Source organism: Tupaia chinensis, unplaced genomic scaffold (assembly GCF_000334495.1).
Source record: "Tupaia chinensis unplaced genomic scaffold, TupChi_1.0 Scaffold000423_1, whole genome shotgun sequence".
NCBI lineage: Eukaryota > Metazoa > Chordata > Mammalia > Scandentia > Tupaiidae > Tupaia > Tupaia belangeri.
The window spans coordinates 8,539,346-8,554,770 of NW_006159928.1; the positions used below are offsets into that span (position 1 = coordinate 8,539,346).

Consider the following 15,425-nt stretch of genomic DNA (forward strand, 5'->3'; position numbering starts at 1 on the left):
TAAATTTGATTTTTTTTGTTTCTTTCCTCCTCTCTGACCACTTCAACTCTATCCTGCTATTTCACTTTCATCAATATTATACGTAGTACTCAGTGGCAAATTACACTAGCTTTTGATCCGAGGGGAACAAGGTGAGTGCAAGTGAAAGATGAGAAGAGATAATTTACCAAATTGATTTGAAAAGAAAATTTATTAATTTTTTTTTTTTTGTAAATGTCCCAAAGATGAATTGTTTCTCTTGGCCTAATTTCTTTAAAGTCTTAAAATTTTATTGCTTACTTAGAGACAAGACAAAAATCTTTGTTGATCAAAGGATAATATCGACATGCCTACTGGAGAATTGGACTGTGACAGTGAAGAGTCTTACATTTTGCTGCTGGCCAGGAAGGTTCACTGGCCACAACTCCCTGCCCCAATGAGCAAAATAATCATCATCTTCCTTCAAAGAATATTAGGGTACAGTATACATGGCGTGATGGACCAGCTTGCAAATTAAGACAGGCTTACAAAGCTTGTGAGAAATTAGGTCAGATCTGGAAGAAATCAGGCTGTGGTCTGATAAGCTTCTTAAACTTAAGTGGAAATTGGGCTCATAGGGTGTTAGGGTCATTGTCTTTATTTATAAGTGTGACAGAATTGGTAACAGTTTCCAATGTTAATGATCTATTTTTCTAGACATCACATAATTCTGGTTCTTCTCTTAGATTATTTCTGACATTGTATAAATTATAGGGAGAGCAAGTAAGAAACGCAGACTTTAAATGAATAAATTTGACTCTCATGGTTTCTCATAATATGCAGGGAAAGAAAAATTTCCCTTCTTACCAAGTATTTCCCTTGAGATCTGTAATTTACCCATCAGAAATAACATTTTCTAAAATCCTTGTTTCAAATGCAGAAGTATTTTGAGAGTGAACACTTCAAGCCATTAGTATATATATATTTGTATATATTTTTGAGAGTTTTTTTGCTGTAGAGTACATGCACTCGCCAGAAAGATAGAGACAGACTGAATGAGAAGTCACCCCCCGGTGGGGCGGGGAGGCCACACTGCAATCCCTTCTCCTCCATTCTCCTCTTGGGATCTTGGGCACACATGCACATGCGTCTGGTGTGAATTTAAGCCACCGGGTCTGGGACTCGAACCATGGCTGACTACATGGGAGTCCAGCAACATAGCCATTATGCCAACTCTGGTCCTGCTATTAGTATATATTAATGTTCAGTAGTCAAGGTTGAGTAAAATGCACATTAATTTAGAAACTAGTAATAAGGCTGAGATATGAATAAATAAATATAATTATGAGAGACACAGTCAATATTCCAACTTATAGATCTCAAGTTATAATGAGAGGAAAGAGAACGAGTAGGTTACATGTACCTGACTCTTAAATGGCTTATTAGATATTTTCCTAATTTCTATTTGATTTATAAGATTTACTTTGGAGAGTGATCAATACAGCCTGTTCGTTCTGAGTAGAGATTTTATAGTTATAAGGGCAGGACTTGTCTGGTCCCTGACACTACTGTTTAGAGTAGAGTTAACCTGAGTTAAATGACTTAATATCCCTAAAGTTCGGTTTCCAAAATTTTGAATTGGAGATACTAATAGTATCCTAAGTTGTAAAGTTGTTATCATGGTTAAATGAGATAAGTGAAATGATGTTTCAAATATTTAAAACAATGGTTAATCTCTGTTAACGATTCTCATCATCATTATTAAGTGGTCCAAACGAAAAAAAAAAAAAAGAACAGTCTTGATTTTTGCACATCCTATTTTGGCTCCAATATTCACTGGCTCTCTGATTCGGAACTCTTTCTTCAGTTTCATTTCATACAACCGTGCCAGTGGGCAACGGGGCAAAAAATCTTTCTGACCCGGTTTTATCCTCCTCTGCCCTCCAGGGGCCGCTGTGCATCCCGGAAGGCGCGCTGGATGCTAGGTTGCCGCGAGACCGTCGCCAGGCAACCGCGTGTACACACAGCCCAGGCCGGCCAGGTCGCGTCAATATGGCGGCACACGGCGCTCTCTCGAGCTCTCTTTCCGATGTGTCTCCTTTATCCGTCACGCCGTCAGAATTGCCACCAACACCGCCCCCGACTTCGACAGCGGTTTCGAAGTCGCCCCTTGACTCGAAGCCAAGCTCCCCAAGCCTACTGCACCCGTCGACCTGCCCCGAGGACTTGTTGCCCCTCGCTGTATTTTATGGGCCGGTCGACGCTAGAAACCCGCTCCTGGCCTCCTGCGAGAAGGAGATCCGGGAGTTGCTAGGTTTTATGAAGAAGAAGAAGGCTTTAGCCACCACGGAGAAACAGAAGCACGAATTCCGCCGGCGTTGGTAAGCGGAGGCAGGGCGCTGGGGAGGGCGCCGGCCGGTGACGGGCCACTGTCCGCCAGAGGAGGAGATGCCCTCAGAGGCAGGTGGTGGTCCGTGGCCGACAGCAGGGCCTCCAGATAAAGCCTAAGAAGTGGAGATTCGTCACTATTACAACCCTGAATTCCTGGTAGATGCTATATCTTGGCTTCCTGCTCCAGGTCAAAATAAAAATCAACACACAAAAAAATCAACACAGAATGTTTCACAACTCTCCATTTGTTCTGTCTCCTAGTTGCTACTCCGTGCCAGTACGTTTTTGATTCTCCCAGGATCTCACAGCTTTCCATGTGGTGGCTACACACGGGAACCACCACCATCTCAAATTTTGTATGTAGAGAAAGAAAGAATAACTTAGAGGTAGCTTAGGTTCTTGAAGAAGTTCCTGAAACCATGGAGTACGTCATCTTGTGGATATGTACACTTTAATTCCTTTTAATACTAGAATTACAATGACTTTTTCTTAATTTTGGGACTCATTCTGCACATCTGTTTGCCTGTAGGGGGTGGTTCTATCACCATGTTATTACTACACACTGGAAGCTACCTGTTTTTAACGTTCTTTCTGTGTATGTTACTGTCTTTCTTCCCTGGTTAAATATAGTGCAACTCAACAGCTATAAATGTGGATATGTGGCAAAGAATACTAGAATAATGAATAGTTTTACCTTACTTTTTTTAGAGAATTATTTAACTTTATTTGTTTATTTTTAATTTGACCAGAGAGGGACAGAGCAAGAGAGAGGGGGAAAGTATGAAAGAAAGCCTTTAGATCCGGGACTCGAATTGTGGTAGGCCATGTGGGAGTCCAGTACCCTTAACCACCATGTCACCTGCCCGCCCCTTTATCTTATTTTTTTATGTGTTTATTATGAATAGTTTTTAACTTATATTTTTTATTCATTCATGTATTCATTGAACACCTACGGTATACCAGACATTGCTCTAGGAACTAAGAAAACATCAAGTTAAAAGATATAAAAAATTAAAGTTTTTATATGAAAATATAAAAATTAAAGTTTTTATATGAAAATAAAAAAATTTCTATCTGCATAAAGCACATATTTTTGTGAGTAGAGATAGCCACTAAAATAAGTAATTTTATAAGGAGATAAATGCTAGGGAGAAAAATGGAGCAGGGGATGAAGATATAGGATGAGCAATACGAAAAAAAAGATGATGAAAAGTGGTCTTGAGAAAAATGAGAAAGAGGTATGGGAGCAAGCTATGAGGATTTCTATGCAAAGTATAGGCTGTGAAGAAATTAATAAGGGGAGTTGGGGTAGGACTCTGAGTGTGGGAAGAGCAGATATCAGGCAGGAGGGAGGAAGATCAAGAATTCAATGTTAGGGCCCACCCCATAGTTTAGTGCTTAAGGGAGTTGAATCCCACATGGCCAACCACAGTTCACATGTGTGCTTAGAGCACCCAGAGGATGAGAAATGGAGAAGAAGGGATTGTGGTGTGATCATGCCCTGTTGACACAGGAACGTGGGGGTGAGGGGTGATCAGGCTCACACTCGCAGTGAGACACATGTTCTTGTCCCATGCTCAAGAAGAATTAGAGATACGGATGCAGAAAGGAGCAATAGCAAAGTGCGGAGTATATTGAAGGAGAGGGATGGAAAAACAGATCTCCCAAGAAGGAAGGGGTCCCAGAAAATGGGTTGCCCAGGAAGAGCTGTGGCAAGAGGTTTTTATTTGGATCAGGAAGGACTTTGTCCACACTTGTTCTAGGTGGGGTTTAGGTATGCATTGCCCTCCTGGTGGGGAGTGGTACATGCCAGATGGGTCCATTTATTCTCCTAATTTTGGAGTGGGTACAAAGGACATTTTTTGTCTAGAAGCTTTGAACCTATATTATTCAAGAACAAGACTTACATGTCTAAGGTCAAAGGAATATGGTGCCTGGGAGAAGAGGAATTGTCAGGAGTCATAGCAGTGGTCCTACGGGAGGTGGGGGGCTGCTCTGTCCACCTGTAAATGGGGTTCAACTCCTATCTCTCCTTCTCTCTCTGGCCAGCACATGAACCCTCTGGTAATTAAAAAAAATAATTTTTGTGGGGTAGCAGGTAGTGTGGTAGTTAAGGTGCTGGACTCCCGCATAGTTGACTGGTTTAAGTCCTGGACTTGGCATCTTGTTTTCTCATTTTCCCAAACTCTCTCTCTCTGGTCAAATTAAAAATAAATAAATAATTATTAAAAAAAATTAATTTTCGTTAAATTGTGATATAATTTAACATCCAGGCAGAGCCATTATCTAGGTAAAAGGACATTTGAATCTGGAGGTCAGAGAAGATGCGCACTTGGAGAGCATTGGCTTATTAGTGATATTGACATGACACCTGGTAGAATAGCTAAGGGAGTTAGCTATTGGAGAAGAGGAAGGACTAAGAACTAAGGTCTATTAATAGATACTCCAACACTGACAATTACTGGTGATAAGAAAGCAGCAGAGACCAAGAAAGAATAGTCAAGGAGGTAGGAGGAAAACTGGTAAGTACCTGGAATACTGGAAGCAGAGAGAGAAGGTGCTTCAAGGAGGAAGGAATAATTGTGACAAATCCTGCTGATGGGCTAGGAAAGAGGAGAACCAACAACTGGCCAAGGAGAGCAGATTACAGTGGGCATTTATATTGAAATTGTTTAGCAATCCAGTTCAAACCACCACCATCTCACATTTCCCCTGCAGCTACTGTCTTAAATCTTTCACATGTCAGTCAGATTGATCTTCATACGTAAGTCACCTACTCATTTCTAAAATCTCCCATTGCTTACCATTTCCTTTAGAATACATTTTTTTCTAAGGTAACTATAGCTTTCTGATTCCCTCCAAGGTCTCAGGATCTGACCCTGCCTTCCTCTCATTTCACTCACTTTGCTCGCCGGACGTTTCAAAAACAGATTCTATTTCTCATCCCACATGCTGTATACTTGCTGAATTCTTTGTCTGAAACGTTCTTCCCCTAGCTTTTCAGTACCTGGCTCTTTCTCTTCTTTCAGCTTCTTTGTTACCCCTTTAGCCTGACTATTCCTATCCAATGCAGGTTCACAGGTCGGTTTGTATATTTTTTTTATACTTGTTTTCCTTTTTTTCTAATTGCCAAAGCATGTGTGTATTCTTCAGAGGAAGAAAGAGAGGGAAAAATCCCCCTCTTCGCTGCAAAGGGGGATGATCATGCTACAGTCCCTTCTCCATTTTTTTCATCCTGTCAGGATTTGGGACAAGTGTGTACATGTGCCTGGTATGTTTTCGAAGCTTCTGGTAGCAAGATTTGAATCACTTTCAGCCATGTGAACTCTGGTTCCCTCAATGACTGGGCTGGCCCTCTGTGTGTGTGTGTGTGTGTGTGTGTGTGTGTGTGTGTGTATGGGGGTGTGTGTATATTGTTTGTCTCTCCATTCAAATGTAAGTTCTTTGTTGACTTTGGTTTAAGTGTCTCTTTTTCATTGCTCTGTTTTCAAGCATCTAACCTGGGGATTGGGATATAGGAAACATTTAATAAATATTTAATATTGAAAGAACTCAAAGGTGGGACCAGCAGTTAGCGTAATGGCTATGTCACTGGACTCCCATCTAATTGACTGTGGTTTGAGTCCTGGACCCCGGTGACTTAAACTCATGCCGGTGCCTGTGCGTGCGTGCCCATGATCCTGAGAGGAGAATGGAAGAGAAGGGATGCAGCATGGCCATCCCCCCTGGGGGGAGGGGTGATTTCTCACTTTCTGTCTCTGTCTCTGTCTTTCTGGCGAGTGCACACACCCTATTGCAAAAAACCTCTCCAAAAAAAGAAAAAAAAAGAAAGAACTCAAGGGTTATCATCCTTGATTTCTCAGTAATTATGAATGCTATATCTATGACAGTAGACCTGGGCCAATCTGTAAGTATAGTAGCCATTCTGTCTTTAGACAGACTGTAAGAGAATTACAAATGTTAAGGATTGACATGGATGTTGACAATCTCACCTCTCATACAATTTAGATATTTATTTATGCAACAGTTTTTACTGAATGCCTATGTGTGAGGCACAGTACTGGTCACGGGTAACATAGTGGTGGACAAAATAGGTGTGGAAATCTGTGCTCATGGAGCTTATAGCTTAGAGAGGGAGATAGATTTTCAGTGAGTGAAATCAGTACACAAGTGTTATCAAAGGAGCTGCTGAGCACATATATGTGGCAGGTACTGTATGAAGTATGAGGATACACTAGTGAATTAGACAAAAATCTCTGCCCTCTTGGAGCTTGCAGTCCAGGGGAAGAACTGGACAAGAAGCATATCAAATAGATAGGTACATTTTATGGTAATTTATTGGGTTTCAGAAAAGTCATGGTGCATTTTTGCATTAAAAAAACCCCAGAAAAATACAGCATGGCTTTTCCAACTACCCAGCTGCAAGTGGTAAATGCTAAGGAGAAAGTCCAGCAGGTGGCATGATTATTGGGGCATTGGACTCCTACATGACCGACAACAGTTTGAGTCCTGGACCTGGTAGCTTGCTTCCTCTCCCCCCATCCCCCATGAGTGCATGTGCCCTATAGCAAAATTTTAAAAATAATAAAAGTTGAATAAATAATTCTTAAAAAATTCTTAAATAAATAGTTCTCGTATTTTCATACAAGCAATATCATTAAACATGTCTGATACATTTTTAAAATGATATGCTTTTGTCATAACCACTCAAGATTTAGATTTTCTACCTATGCAGTATAAGGATGAAAGAAACTTTGCCTCCACTGTGAATTTCAGTAATTTGAGTCTATGAAACAAACTCTTGATAGATTAACAAAAGAAAACATGTACAAATGTATTAATGTTCAAACACAATGGAGTCACATAAAGTATCAAACTCCAAGAAAGAATAGATGGTTGAATATTAAGTACCCTCTTCATAGGGTAGAAAAAAGTGTGGATGTAGACAATGTTAGAGGAAGAGTAAATGATTTTTCAGGGGAGAAGAATGGGGCCAAGAACAGACAAGAGCCTGGACGAGTTTGTCTAACTACTAGGTATATATTGTCAGTGCTAGTCTTCCTTCCTGCAAGAGGCATCCGTCTCCCTCAGTTGATGAAATATGTGGGAAGGGAGTCATAGCAATTGAGTGTCTCCTGGAGGTAGAAAGAGAACTTCGGGGAAAAGCCCTTCCTTGCATGTGCTGCTTGCTAGGTATTCTCAGTTTAGAGTCCAAAGTGGCATATTTTCGATATCGTTTTCTGAGCTCCAGGAAGAGTTAAGATTTTCATTTCTTATTTGTTTGCTTGCTTGTTAACTTTAATTTGCTAGCGAGCACACACACTTGCCAGAGAGAAAGAGATGGAGAAGGACAAACACCCTCCAGTGGGACGTGTTCACACTGTGGTCCCTTCTACTCCATTTCTCCATCCTTTGGTGATTTTTGGTATACACACACATATACCTGTTGTGCTTTTTCGAGTGTCCAGGTCTGGTACTCAAATCATACTGTCAGCCAAGTAGGATCTGGCTTCCTTTACTATTAGGCCATGGGACCAGCCCAAAGACTTATGATTTTTCATTTTAGAACATTCTAAATATCAGCAGCCACTATAATCAATCATCATTCCAGAGTTCATTAACACTCTCTTCTTAAATGATGTATATTACATAGTGTATGTTATATATTTTTTTGTTTAATCTTTATGTAAGCCATTTCCAATGAGCAGCCTTAACCTGAACTTCAAGTTTATTAAAAAAAAAAAAGCATGTTATTATATAACCTTGATTGACTTAACAAAGCAGGTATTTTTCTTTTATGAGTAACAGGCCTAGTCATTATTATCTCATCCTTAAGCTTTAGAAGAATTAACTATTTCATCTGCATAATTTGAAAACTCTATCATACTTCGTGAGTTTCTTGTCTGTTATATTTATTCGAATACAGTAGTAGCATTTCATAAAGTGGAAAGGGCAATAAATAAACAAAACATTCCTCTTTTTAAAAACTTTTATGGTTTATTTATTTGGTGTTATTTATTTCTTGGTGCATGTTATATTTTTCTACACCAAATTTTTTTTTTTGGAGAGATTTTCGCTATAGGGGGCGTGCGCTCGCCAGACAGACAGAGACATAGAGACAGAAAGTGAGAAATCACCCCCCAGGGGGGATGGTCACTCCGCAATCCCTTCTCCTCCATTCTCCTCTAGAGATCTTGGGCATGCACGCACATGCGCCCAGTGTGAGTTTTAAGCCACCAGGTCCGGGACGTGAACCGCAGTCGACAACATGGGAGTCCGGCGACATAGCCATTACGCTAACCGCTGGTTCCCAACACCAAAATATTTTTAATCAGTTAGGAAGGCAATAATGTTTTGTCATCCTCACTTAAACAGTGACTCTATCAATATCAGTGAATTACCCAAATGAATTAATTGACATATTTCTGTTGAGGTTGTTTATTAGCATTCCAACATGGATATTGTATGTATTAGAGCCATCTTTAGTCCTTAAGTTTAGATTCCTGTCTGTATTAGTCAGCTCAGGCTGCTATAACAAAATATCACCAATAGGAGACTTAAATAACAGAAATCTTTTTTTTTCTCACAGTTCTTGAGACTAGATGTTCCAGACAGAAGTCTGGAAGGCTTGGGACCAGCAGGTGGCATGGTGGTTAAGAATGCTGGACTCCCATACGGCTTGCCATGGTTCAAGTCCTGGACCTGGTGGATTGCTTTCTCATTTTCCCTCTCTCTCTCTTTCTCTCTCTCTCTCTCTCACACACACACACGCACACACATTCTGTCCCTCTCTGGTCAAGTTAAAATAAGTAAGTACATAAATAGAATAAATAAAGTTCAATAAGATAATTCTTTTTTAAAAAAAGTCTAGAAGGCTTGGTACTAGTGAGAACAGTTTTCCTAGCTTGTGGAAGTCCTTTCTGCCCTTATATAGCCTTTTCTCTAAGCAAGCATGGGGAGGAAACAGCTCTCTGATACTTATTCTTTTGTTTGTTTGTTTTGTTTTAAGAATTATTATTTTGGGACCAGCAGATACCGTAACAGTTACGTTGCAGGACTCCTACGTGGCCAACTGCGGTTCGAGTCTTGAACCCAGTGGCTTGAAACTCATGCCAGGTGTGTGTGTGTGTGTACATGCCCAAGATCCCCAGAGGAGAATGGAGGAGAAGAGGTTGCAGTGTGGCCATCTCTCTGGGAAGATGATTTCTCACTTTCTCACTGTGTCTGTCTCTCTCTCCAGGGAGTGCACATGCCCTAAGGCAAAAAGCTCTAAAAGAAAAAAAAAATCATTATTTAATTTTATTTATTATTTTAATTTGACCATAAAGAGACATAGAGAAAGATAGGAAAAGTGAGAAAACAAGATACTAGGTCTGGGACTCAAATTGCAGTCAGCCATGTGGGAATCCAGTGCCTTCACTTCCACACCACCCGCTGGCCAGTATATCTCTTCTTTTAAGGGCATTAATCCCATCAGATTAGAGTTCTGCCTTGTGACCTCATTTAACTTTAATTGCTTCCTTAGAGACCCCTATCTCTAAATATAGTCATACTAGGTGTTAGGGTTTAAACATGTGAATTTGGGGGAGAGGGACATAAACATCCTGTCTATAACACTCATTATCTAGAAATAAAATAGGATTAGACAACTTTTAAAGGAAATTTGGGTTTTTCCTAGAGACATTGATAATTTCTGGGAGAGAGAGAAGGAGTAAATGTTAATTAACAAATGATAAAATGAGCAATTATGTGTTACCTTTGAAACTCTGATTAAAAACCATTTTGAGCATGCAGTGTGCTTTGTATGAACCATTTTGAACACACAATATACCTTGTTTTTGTTTTGCTCAGTGGAAGGAAGCGTAACCCTAAGTAGATTGACTGGATATTTGAGCCTTTGACCCCTTTGTAAAATAAGAACAAAGAATGTTTCCCTCTAATCATTCATTATTTATTTTGAACTCTTACAACAAATATTTATTTGGTACCTACATGTACTGGGTGTTCACTACTCTCAGGTCTTGTCTTCTAGGAGCTTACATTTTAGAGGACTGACAGGTACAGTCATTTAGTGGTTAAGAGCATGGATGCACTGAGGCTCAACTTCATAAACTGTATATTTGGATTATTAATATTACCCATTTTTGGGCTGACAGGTGGTATGGTGGTTAAGATGCTGGAATCCCACATGGCTGACCATGGTTCAAGTCCCAGACCGGGAGGTTTTCTTTCTCACTTTCTCTCTCTCTCTTGATCTCTCTCTGGTCAAATTAAGAGTAATCATAAATTGGGGTCAGCACATGGTGTGGTGGATGTGGCATGAACTCCCACATGGCCAACCACGGTTCAAATCCCAGATCTGATGGCTTGCTTTCTCACTTCTTTCTCTCTCTCTGTCTCTCTCTAGTGAGCATGTGTTCTCTGTCACAAATTAAATAATAATAATAATAATAATAATAATACATAAATGAGGTACCAGCATGTGGCATGGTGGTTAAGGTGCTGGACATTTCCATATAGCTGACCATGGTTCAGCTGACCTGGACCTAGTGACTTGCTTTCTCACTTTCCCTCTCTCTCTGTGTGTCTCTCTCTGGTAAAATTAAAATAAATGAATGAATAAATAAAATTAAAATAAATAATTCTTAAAAATAATAATCATAAATAAAATTAATAATTTTTGGAAAAAAATTGCCCATCTTAAGGTTGTTGTGAAAATGAAAAGAGAGAGAGAGAAAAAAAAACAATGTAGGTAAAAGATCCAGAATAGGCAACAGAATATTGACGAACAAAGTTGGAATGCTGACAATACCTGAGTTACTTTAAAGCTACATAATCAAGACAATGTGATATTGTGAAAGAATAGAGAAATAGAGAAATCAATGGAACAGATTATACAACCCCAAATGTATCTATTTACCTTAGTTGATGAGCTATGTAGAAAGGGATGAGATATGTGAGAAACCCAGAAGTAGACTTACATAAATATGTCAACTGATCTTTGACAAAGGGACAAAAAATACAGTGGAGAAAAGACAGTTTATGCAATTAATGGTGCTGGAACAATTGGATGTGACTCTAGACACAGACCTTAACACCCTTCACAAAAAATAACTTAGAACAGGTCACTTATCTGAATGTATAATGCAATACTATAATCTTCCTGTAAGATAATAAAGTAGAAAATTGAGAAGTTGGATTTGGTGATGTACATCAAAGACAATCTATGAAAGACAGAATTGATAAGATGGGTTAAATTGAAATAAAAATATCTGCTCCGTGAAAGGCATTATGAAGAGAATGAAAAAATAAGCCATCAACTAGGAGAAAATGTTGTAAGAGACATCTGATAAAGAACTGTTAAACAGAATATACAAAGAACTCTTAAATGCAACAATAAGAAAGCAAACAACCTAATTTAAAAAATGGATGAAAGACCTTAACAGGCACCTCACCAGAGAAGACATATAGATGGCAGATTGGGGACCAGCAGGTGGTGTGGTGGTTAAGGTACTAGACACTCCCATATGGCTGACCACGGTTCAAGTCCCAGACCTGGTGGCTTGCTTTCTCTCTCTTTTTCTCTCTCTCTCTCTCTCTGTGTGTCTCTTTCTGGTCAAATTAAAATAAATGAATGAATAAATAAAATTTTAAAAATAATTATTAAAAAAAGAAGATATATAGATGGCAGATAAACATATAAAATCATCAGAGAAATGCAAATTAACAGTGAGAAAGGCCCAAATCCAGAATACTAACAATACCATACTCTAGGGGCAATGTGGAGCAATGGGAACTCTCATTCATTGTTGGTGGGAATAGAAACTAGTACAGGCACTATAGAAGACAGTTTTTTTTTTTTTTTTTTTACAAAACTATATATATTCTTACCATGTGATCCATATGCTCTTTTGTATTTACGCAAATGAGGTGAACATTTTTGTTCATATAAAAACCTGGACATGGATATTTATAGCATCTTTATTCATAATTGCCCAAAATTTGTAAGTAACCAAGATGTTTTTCAGTAGGTGAGTGGATGAATAAACTATGGTACATCCAGACAATGGACTATTGTTCAGTGCTAAAAAGGAATGAGTTATCAAGCCACCAAAAGATGTGAAGGAAACTTAGCTGCGTATAACTAAGTGAAAGAAGACAATCAAAAAAGACTATTTATTGTAGTCTTTTTTTTTTTTAAGAGAGATTTTTTGCTATATGGTGTGTGCGCTCACCAAAGATACAGAGAGAGACAGAAAGACAGAAAGTGAAAAATTACCCACTAGGGGAGATGGCCACACCACAGACCCTTCTCCTCCATTCTCCTCTTGGAATTTTGGGCACATGTGCACATGTGCCCAACATGAGTTTTAAGCTGTTGAGTCTGGGACAACTCTGTGGGAATCTAGCAACATAACCATTATGCCATCATTGGTCCCTTCTTTTTTTTTTTTTTTTTCTGGAGGTTTTTGCCTTAGGGTGTGTGCCCTTGCTGGAGAGAGAGAGAGGCAGAGACAGAGACAGTGAGAGGGAAAGTGAGAAATCACCCTTCAGGTATGCTGGCCATGCTGCACTCACTTCTCCTCCATTCTCCTTCTGAGATCTTTGGCATGCATGCACATGTGCATAGTGTGAGTTTCAAGCCACCGGGTCCAGGACTGTAATTGTTGTCGGCCTTGTGGAAGTCTAGCAACGTAACTGCTATGCCATCTGCTGGCCCTGTATTATTTTTTATTGGAGCAAAAGCCTTTCTGCTCTCTGAAGGCTTGATAATCTGACAGTGGACAGACTGACAGGGAAAAAAACATTGTATTTACATGTATACATACAGAAGTTCCACAACATGTGAGACTCAAAGAATGAGTCAGATGATTGACCCTTACATAACATTCTGAGCTATAGAAGGGAATCAAATCTTTGGGCTTTTGATGGTGAGTCGGGGACAAGGTATAGGAGGACTGGGGGAGTAAATGCATGGTGAACGAAGGCTGTCCTGTTTTGCAGATAGTCTCTTAGGTAATAAAATTGTCTCACTATAGTTTTACAACATAATGCATGTATCCCTAAATGAAATGTTAATTTTGTATGTTTTTGAATTTTATGTAAGTGGCAAAATGCAAAATAAAATACAAGTTGTCTCAGAGCAGCCTTCAGAAGAATAGGTGTGTAAGCTGTGACAAAGTCCGTCTGGGTATGGTGCTAACCTTCAGTCTCCTCTGTGATCTGGTTACTCTCCCCTGGCTGATGAGATTCCAGAGGCGACTCATGACAATTGAGCTCTTTTTTGGAGGATCCATCTTTAGGCAAGTAAGGGAGGTTCAGAGAGAGCATTTCCGTATGATTCAGAGGAAAAAGAAGGGTGAAAGACAGGAGGGCAAGAGAAGGTCAGAGAGACTCATTTTGGAATCGGCAAAACTGTGGGGGAAGGGAGGGATGAACCAGTGGGACACAGAATTTTAGGGCAATGAAACTACTCTTTAGGATGTTGTAATGGTGAATACATGTCATCATGAATTTGTCCAAACCCTTAGAATATGCAACACTAAGAGTGAACCGTATGAGAAACTAGCAGACTTTAAGTGATAATGATATGTCAACGTAAACTCATCAGTTGTAACAAATGTACCTTCTGGTGGGGATATTAATAATAGGGAAGGCTATGTATGTGTGGGAGTAAGGGGTGCTATGGGCAATTTCTATAACTTCTGCTCAATTCTTTCTTCATGACCTTGTGTGCATGTGCACATGAGAGAGCGAGAGCGAGAGAGAGAGAGAAGGAGAGAGAAACAGGTCCACCCTCCACAGAGTCTGGTAACAATATGATTGTCTCCCTTCAGTCTTCCTGCTTGTAGAATCCTGTATGCCTGGAGTATTTCAGGACTGGACTGGGAATCTGAACTGCACTCACTATGTGGTTTCCAGCTTCTCTTGAGCAGTTCTTACCCTTGTGCCATGGACCCTGCCTCTCTTTCCATTCAATTTTGCTGCAAAACTAAAACTTCTTCAAAAAGCAAAATATATTTTAAAACTGTATGCAAAGGGCCTTGATCAGTGCTCAGCAGAGAGGAAGCAATAACTTAAACTACAATTACGTTTATTAATAATTTTGCATTAACAATAAGGCACATTAGAAATACTTAGCACAAGGTTAAGTTTTTAATGACTGCTTGTTAGTGAATTGTAGCTTTCTGCTGACTTTGAAGAAGACTTTATTTTATGGTTTTTACAGTGCCATCTCTTTGTTTGATATCTGGACCAAATACGCCCCCAGGCTGCCAGCTGATTATTACAACGAAAAGCTCCTGAAGGTTGGAGATAGCCTCTGTCAAATGAAAGTAAGTGCCTCTGAGATAAAGTGAGCTAAAATGAAACTTCTAACCATTATTATTATTCCTATTTCACATGTTTAGATAAAATTTTTAATGATCATAGGTACAAGAAAGTAATTGCATTTTACAGTTTTGTAGCTGAGATTCTCTAGAGGTGAGATTCCTGAGCTGACAGGCAGCTGGATGGGGAGGGGCAGGAGTACAGCTGGTTGTGGGGTGTGGTAGGCACACAACAGGAAATGCTGAGTCATCATGTTCCTACCTTATACAAAGGAGCCCAGACACCACTTCCTGTTGTTTTTCACATAGCTGGCCTTGCCCAGTAGACAGCCCTTATGGCTCCTTGCCTTGCTGCTGTGTGGCCTGCTTCCCAGTGCCCAGTTTTAAGGAGGACTCTCAGCTCCTCCTTTATATTTTGCTTCATGTGATTATAGCAGTCATTCCATATATGCCTTGTTTCTTAGTACTGTATCTAAACTGAGTTTGTACCGTTTTCAGTTCCATGTAATGCCTAGTTCTGTATAATGCTGTAGACTCATGGATTTGGTTTGGTAAGACCACACCATATCTGGGTGTTCAGTTAATGATAGCATGAGTTTTCTCTTTAAGCTCTGGTGTAAGTCCAAATAATTCTAAGCATATGAGTGTTGGACAAAGAATTATTTTATCCAAAAGGTTATTAGGTTAGACATGGGCAGCATTTGGTGTTTTCTTAATCTTTAGCTTTTCAGCTTTATAGTCCTCCTC

The 15,425-nt window shown here is 39.6% G+C and overlaps 1 protein-coding gene across 1 annotated transcript in view; it reads left to right on the plus strand.

Annotated features, from left to right (window-relative positions):
* The first annotated feature begins 2,010 nt into the window (after window positions 1-2,010).
* CFAP54 (cilia and flagella associated protein 54) overlaps window positions 2,011-15,425 on the plus strand; it is a 347,206-nt gene continuing 333,791 nt past the window's right edge. The window contains exons 1-2 of the mRNA XM_014590242.1: window positions 2,011-2,339; window positions 14,579-14,684. Of these exons, the coding sequence (XP_014445728.1) occupies window positions 2,011-2,339; window positions 14,579-14,684 (435 nt within the window). The remainder of the gene's footprint in view (window positions 2,340-14,578; window positions 14,685-15,425) is intronic.